General features: G+C 42.4%; 1 protein-coding gene across 1 annotated transcript; it reads left to right on the top strand.

Moving 5' to 3' along the window:
- Window positions 1–908: 908 nt before the first annotated feature.
- shhb (sonic hedgehog signaling molecule b) lies at window positions 909–6,170 on the top strand (the record flags this gene model as incomplete). The annotated part of the gene is made up of 3 exons (XM_080439846.1): window positions 909–1,259; window positions 3,825–4,086; window positions 4,992–6,170. 3 exons carry the CDS (start codon window positions 909–911, stop codon window positions 5,678–5,680), a joined length of 1,302 nt encoding a protein of 433 aa, XP_080295972.1. The 3' UTR covers window positions 5,681–6,170.
- Window positions 6,171–8,214: the final 2,044 nt, after the last annotated feature.

The following is an 8,214-nucleotide window of genomic DNA, read 5'->3' as shown; positions in this document are numbered from 1 at the left end:
GGAACCAATGCAAACCGATCCAAAGCAAATGTCAGCAGGCAGAGTCCAACTTCAACTGACAATTGGCTTTTGAAAACATCTTTGACTGTTGCTGCAGATTTGCCTTTGTTTTGATTTATTCTCATTGTACTGAACTAAATTGCAAATTACTTTGCAATTTACTGACAGTTCTCTTGTGAAAGAGACAGGATCAGATACCTAATATTTGACATAATAGATTCAAATCTGGCTCATGATGACCTGAACAGTAGCCTATTACCAGAATGTATGTACAATTACCAGTATTTTGTTTTTAAAAACTAAACAGTGAGAGAAGGGCAGACAGACAAGTTGGACAATGGTTTGCAGTCATCCTCCTGTGTTTGTCTACCATGTGTTTATTTGGTCAATTTATTTTATTTTATTTTATTTAGCCAAAAATGTGAGCTATCTGGAAGTTCTGACCTTGTATGAACCCTTTTGAGCTGTAGAGCACGCATACCAATCATTCAGTCCTTCTGTCTGTCTGTCAGACACACATCATGGATAACCTATGCATAGGGATAGGGTATAGGCTACAGATGCATGTGTACTGAGGCAAATAGCCTACTAGGTTATTGCCCAGACATGCGCTTAGGGCGATTCAGAGAGAGAGAGAGGGGGGGGGGAGAGAGAGAGAGAGAGAGAGAGAGAGAGAGAGAGAGAGAGAGAGAGAGAGAGAGAGAGAGAGAGAGACTGACTTAGTTAGTTATGGCAACCACCGCGGTCGCACCGTAGGACCCTAATCGAGTTCTTAAAAAAAAAAAAAAAATCAATCAATCAATCAATCAAAGAAGAGCCGATCAGAGGAACCCTGGCGGAGGGAACACCGAGGGATAGAAACACCTGCAACAGGAGGACCTGCAACGCAACGATATCATCCGTATAGAATGGGTCGGACGGGCAGCAGCAGCAGCAGCAGCAGCAGCAGTGCGGTGGTGGTGATGCTGAGGAGAGTCGCGCTGTGTTGCACAGTCTGTCTGCTCCTCGCATCCCTGGGCTCTGCGTGCGGGCCGGGCCGGGGCTTCGGAGGGAAGCGGCGGCACCCCAAGAAGCTCACCCCGCTGGCGCTCAAGCAGTTCATCCCCAACGTGGCGGAGAAGACGCTGGGCGCCAGCGGCAAGTACGAGGGCAAGATCACCCGGACCTCGGAGAGATTCAAGGACCTGGCGCCCAACTATAACCCCGACATTATCTTCAAAGACGAGGAGAACACGAACGCGGACAGACTCATGACACAAGTAAAGTGCAAGTCTGTTACTTACAGACTATTATAGGGTTTAAACCTAATGATTGTGTTATTTATTTTTGTTTTTTTGGTGGTGATTTGAGTGTAGAGAAGTGATGAATGACAGTTGGATTGGAAGCGACATAAAGCAGTGGATGGGTCTCTTTCTTATGCCAGTGAACCGTGAGGATGCGGGGCTCCTGCGTCTCCAGTTGGCTCAACCAGAGCATGATAAATTGAGACGTTCATTAACAGATCGATGGCTGTATGGGGGGCGCATGGCCGCTTCTTAAAGGGTCGCTTTCTATTGGATATAGCCGGGTGATAACTTTGTCATATATGTGCGCGTCCTCGTCTACGGCTTTCTTTACGCATAGCGTAAGTGCGCGGTATACACCCTCACAAGAGAACGTTTGTGCATGTTGTCAAGATTACTACTGATTTAACTAAATTCACCCGTAAGGATCATTTTGGTTACGTTACTCTGGAAGTTTACACATCGACAAATTAACACTGAAGATTTGTGTGCGCGCAAGACGCACAAGAGTCTGTCCCTGCTGCGGTGCCCTCGATCTCAAGTCATGCATGCACTCCTATCTATGTCTATTGATCCCATTTTACACGCATCTGCTGCTCCGATCAAAGTCGAGTGACCGTCACATCGCCTATTCTGAAGTTCAGTCCATTGTGTTTCTCGATGCTATTATGTGAGAGAGGAAATTGAGAGAGGTTATAGGGCAAATATCAGTTTTCTGTAGCCTAACAACAGCCTTTTTAATCTTGATCAGATTGACTTAACTTAGTTTAACAAGTATTTTAGCCTATATATTTTTTACATGTTCACAGATTATCTACCTGTTTTAGCCTATTTAGATATTTGCTTTTTGCTTTTTATTTTATGGCCTACATTTCCTACTGTAACTTTTCACATAGGCCATAGGTCTATGCGACTGAATTTGATAGGGGTAATCTTCACAAAATACAAATTAATACATTATTTTATTATTATTATTATTATTGTTATTATTATTATTATTATTATTAATTGAGTTTTTATTGATAATAATAATACTAATGCTTATCAATGAAAAGTGCTCTAGTGATATTTGTTTAAGGTGAAAACAAGATGTTTTTTAGTTAAAAAGTAAACACTGAAGTGTTTGATTAGTTAACAGGGGTCTCCCATCCCTCCAGCTCTTTAGTAAACAGGAAAAAAAAATTCAGGTGGGTTGCCAATTTCTTCCAATCAGGAAAGAGTCCCACTTATCAGCTTCAATTTGATTGTGAGTTCCAATTTCACTTGTTTATCCTTTATGAGTCATCTCTCCTGATTGGTATTCTGTCCTGAAATTGTACTTTATGTTTACTAAAGAGCTGAAGACACAGGGAGACCCTGTTACTGAACAAACACTCTATATTAAGTATTAACTATCAGAATATAGAGCTAATTAACACTTATATTTTAACAACAAAAAAACACTTACAGCACCTTTAATTACAGTATGTAGTGTTGTTTGGGGCTAGTCTATTCCTGTACAATAAGCCTTGTCCAATTACATTTTGTTAACAGAATACTCCAATTAAGATACATAGGCCTAATCTGTTATGTCAGTGCTACAGCATATTTGTGATTAAGTCAGTATATCCAATCAGTCCATATTGGCCTACTTTGGCCTTGATTTATTTAACAAATTGAACATTATTTTCAAACATTTTCTTATGTACGCCTACTTTCATGGAATACAAGAGCGCTCGGTACAACAACCTATCGGACCCGGTCACGGTCAAATCCGGCGACCTTGGAACGGTCAGACCTACAAATCTGGCGACCTCGGAACGGTCGGACCCGGTCAGACACACCAGTTATTTCTGGACAGATCCTATGCGGCCATGTTTGACGTCTCGGGGGTACCGAGACTGGGGGTGGACACACACAATGATTTACGATTCTGTTCCTATGGGGGTGTAAGTCGACCGGCGCTGAGTCGTCTGAAGCGGACTTGCCTCTCGTGGCTCAAGTCTGCTTCAGGCGGCACGCCTCCGTTGTTTTAACTGTTTTTGTCTAACTAAATATAAGGGGCTGTAGTCTGTTCTCACCAAGCGGGCTGAGTGTTCCGCCTTGCTGATACCGACTGTTCTCACCAAGCGGGCCGCTTGTACCGAGCGTTCCGCAGAAAAAAAAGGGTCCAACTGGTTGCTGTACCGAGCGTTCCGGTTACCTTTTCATGTTACCAATTTTGACATTGAGTTTTGGGGAAAAATGTATTAGCCATCTGTATGACATGGAACCTGCAAGGTTACCTGTAAGCCTACAAATTTAACTTTTCCACTTTCTGGAAAACGGAACAGAGGAGTTATAGTTAAGAACAAACTAGTTTTGTAGGCCTAACACGTTTCTTGGGATTGAATGGGACTGAATCGAATTAAACAATCAAAACATGAACTCCGGTTGATAACTTATTTTAATAAACTATTTTAAATCAGAGGATGAATCAGACCCATTATATAGCCCAATATATGGTGATTATCAGTCTATGGGGGTTGTCTGAATGTGACGTGTCTCTCCCCCCTCTTTCAGCGGTGCAAGGAGAAACTGAACTCTTTGGCTATTTCAGTCATGAATCACTGGCCGGGGGTCAAGCTCCGGGTCACGGAGGGCTGGGACGAAGACGGTCACCACTCGGAGGAGTCCCTCCACTACGAGGGCAGGGCGGTGGACATCACCACCTCAGACCGGGACAAGACCAAATATGGCATGCTGTCGAGGCTCGCCGTGGAGGCGGGGTTCGACTGGGTGTACTACGAGTCCAAAGCCCACATCCACTGCTCCGTGAAAGCAGGTCATTATTGTCCTATGGCGCCGTACCGAAATGGCTTCTAGGTCAGCTGATTAGGCTATACTGTAGCTATGGAGGCTACCAGTGGTGGAAAGTAACTTAGTACATGTACTCAAGTACTGTACTTAAGCACAATTTTGAGGTATTTTTTTTACTTTACTGGAGTATTTCCAATTTTCAATACTTCTACTCCACTACCTCTCAGAGACAAATATTGTACTTTTAATCCACAACAAAAACTTGAAAACCTTAGTTACTTTGTAGATTACAAAACATGTATTAACCACTTTACCCTAATATATACTTCGACTATTTGAAAATAGCCGATCTACAAGCTTGTAGATCAGCTATTTTCAAAAGATTTGTATACATATTGACATTCTGAATAATGAGTACTTTTGGTACTTTAAGTATATTTTGATGCCAATACTTTTGTGCTTTTACTCAAGTAAATTTTAAAAACTGAGTAACTGGTAACTGAGTATGTCTTGATTGTGGTATTGATACTTTAAGTAAATAATTTCAGTTCTTTTTCCACCACTGGAGGCTACTAGAGGCCATCTACTCTACTGATGATAAAGGAGATGATGATAGTAGTAGTAGTAGTAGTGATGGTGCTGCTGCTGCTCCTGATGATGATGATGATGATAGAGCCTATAAAATAACAAAATAATAACACTAATAATAACCTAATGATAGGCAAATAGATTACAGTAGGTAGGTGGGACTATAGTAAAATATGAGGCCTAACTTTTTGATCTATGAAATCTTGATTGCAGGCTACTTTGGATGATGCAACGTCATTATACACCACCAATGTTTTGTACTACCCTCAATAGTCTTCATACAATTTCTTTCCCCATGACACTTCTTTAATTGTTATTGTGATTTTCTGGCCGTCCTTACAGAGAACTCAGTGGCGGCCAAATCGGGAGGTTGTTTCCCCGGTTCGTCCTTGGTGATCCTCGCAGACGGCAGGACCAAACCCATGAAGGACCTCCAGCTGGGGGACAAGGTCCTGGCTGCCGACCGGAGAGGAAACATCATCCCCAGCGACTTTATATTGTTCATGGACCGCGACGTCGGAACCAGGCGAGAGTTTTACGTGTTGGAAACCGACGAGCCGCGTAGAAAACTGACCCTGACAGCCGCTCACCTTGTTTTCATCACAAGTGACAACGGCACCGACGGGGGCGACACAAGAGCCGTGTTTGCCAGTAACGTGACGCCAGGACAGAAGGTCCTGGTTCTGGACGACGATGCCGGCATGGACCGCTTGATGGCCGTTACCGTGAGACGGATTTACGTGGAGGAACATGAAGGCTCTTACGCTCCAGTCACGGCGCACGGAACTGTCATTGTGGACCGGGTATTGGCGTCTTGTTACGCAGTGGTGGAGAACCACGCTTTAGCACACTGGGCCTTCGCCCCGGTGCGTCTGGGACGCACATTCACATCGCTGCTGGGGACTGTGAGGGATTTCGGGAGTGAGCATCAGGGCGATGGGCTGCACTGGTACTCCGACCTTCTTTATGGGATGGGAACCTGGCTTTTGGACAGCGGGTCCTTCCATCCGCTTGGGATGTCACAAAGTTGAGTCCAGATTCAGGAACTATTCATCTATCTGTCCGAGAAAGGAGAAAGTCTGATATTGAACTTTGCTATGGTCACGATAGGGTTAAAACTCAGAAAATGTGTATCTGGGACTGGGTCTGGCCAGGAAAGAAGCCGTTTAAAATGTTGTTTTCATTTTCAGACACTGAAGCCCTCATTCTCCAATGGACATTGTATTGACGACGAATAGCCTATAAGATACAGTATAGCTTGTATATCATAAATTGTCATAAATTTATATTTCTTTATTTATTCTCTTCTGTATGCTTTACAGAAAGGCAGAACGTGTTCATTTTATAGTGGCCTGGTGGTATATAAAAGATGTAATATTTTTGAGCGCTAAAGCGACTAAAAACCCTGTGAATGATTCATGTCTACTGAATGAATGCAGAGCAAATGTGATAGTTATAACTGATTGTTAGGGCCTTATATTTTCATGGATGGATATAGAGTATAATGTCAATAAATTATATTTTTTATACATTGAAACTCGCCCTCAATCTACTAAGTGGTCTTAGGAAATATTTAGCAGTCATTGTGTCATTTTGGTATGAGAGCTACTGTACCAGGCATAGAGCCCACTTTTCAATTCTCCCTAAATGCTTTATAATACTGTCTCGAGGCATATAAAACGTTGTAGCGTTTCTCGCGTCATTGGATTACACTGACAAGCAACGTTGGTTGTATGGAAGTATTGTAGCAACTGTCATACTTTGTTGTCAGAGCAGTTTGAACGTGGTACTTCATAGCCTATAGCAGTGGTTTTCAAAGGGATGGCCTGGAGACCCCCAGGGGGCCTTGAGGGGGTTTGAGGGGGTCCCAATGCAGCCAAATGAAGAGTAGTTTAATTTAACTATAATTCTGTTCACTTACTGTAGTATAATGCAAAAACATTTATGACTATACAAACAATGTTTCAGTGTCACTACTATGAATCTAGTTCTCATGTAGAATTATGACAGACAGACAGACAGACAGACAGACAGACAGACAGACAGACAGATGATATAAAGATAGACGGATCAATTGTTATTGATTCAGAGGGAAATTCAGCTGTCATATCAGCACCGCAGTAGGCATGAAACACAGATACAGGTAAGAGTTGACAGAAACAAAAAAGTAGCAATGTAACAATATTTTAAGAAACATTACACACACACACACACACACACACACACACACACACACACACACACACACACACACACACAATACATGCAGTACATACAAATACATACAGTACATACATACACACACATACATAAACCTACACACACACACACACACACACACACACACACACACACACACACACACACACTGGCCATCTGCACTTGGACTGGTCGGGTTAGCATAGCAAGTATGAACCATTAATAGATATAAACGTAGGCACACATATCAGGTAAAAGATATAGAAATGGGGATGTATGGTCCAATCATAGTCAATGTGGGAGTTTTTGACATGAAATGTTGAAAACTCCTGGCCTATAGCCTCTGAATTGCCATGTAACAACCTTATCCCAGTGCTCTTGCTCAAGTGCCCGGTGTCACCATTCCATCCCGAGAGAGGAATAGAGTGCCTTTCAGAGAGAGAGAGAAAACCTCAACAAAGAGTGTATTGCCAAAATCATCACATTCAAAGTACTCACATAAAAGGTAGCACATCCCACCAAGATGGCATAGTAGACTCACATTGTGACGTGCTCTGATGAAGATATGACTGGCAAACACCAGTGTCTCACAAAATGTGTGCCATCAATAAATTAAAATGCAAAGAATGTAATCTGTGAGTATTCTGCTTGATTTGTGGAGTGTGCTACTATTTTCAGCATTACGTTTGTCTTAGGTATGGTATGGGCAGTGGCCAGGTTATTAAGGGAACGTTTCCAATGCAAGGCTGCTTCCCGCAACCAACTTGTTATCAAGGTGGGAAATTCGTCTGGTTTTGACACATGCACAAATGCACATTAAAATCCATTTGTACACTTACACTTACTGTGTATAGTATTGGTGACAGAGGTCAACAAAAAGCAAACTTCACAAAATGCTGCCCCCTTTAAATGCAATTTTTCATACACAGTTCATACACGAAATATAGTACTCTGTGCAAATGATAATTTAGACAGGTGCCTTTTGAAGGGCAAGTGGGAACCCAAAAGTTGGTTGAAGGAGGCTCTCGCAGGATCACAGTCTATGAACAACGTACAGTAGATAGATTGTGTTATCTAGAACATAATGGGTCATGGCATGAAAATCGAGATTTGATCCAAAGCAAAAGCAGATGAAAACCACTGGTTTAGACTCAAAATGCATCATGGTCAAACACATTCTGCACTCCTGGCTATTCAAATTGTGGTGCAAGTAGAGCCTCTAGTGGTCGAAAAGGCCACAGCGTTTATTTATAGATTTTTGAGATTTAGCTGAGACTCATTCAAATTGCCTGAAGGCCAATCTTCCAGGCATACCAGTAGCATATTGAGCAGGCCTTTCTTAAATTTGAATATTTTCCCCCAAAAA

The sequence above is a fragment of the Gymnoscopelus braueri genome, assembly GCF_963280865.1.
Source record: "Gymnoscopelus braueri genome assembly, chromosome: 10".
Lineage (NCBI taxonomy): Eukaryota > Metazoa > Chordata > Actinopteri > Myctophiformes > Myctophidae > Gymnoscopelus > Gymnoscopelus braueri.
The sequence above is the reverse complement of the archived record's forward strand: the minus strand, read 5'-3'. Positions and strand labels throughout refer to the sequence as shown.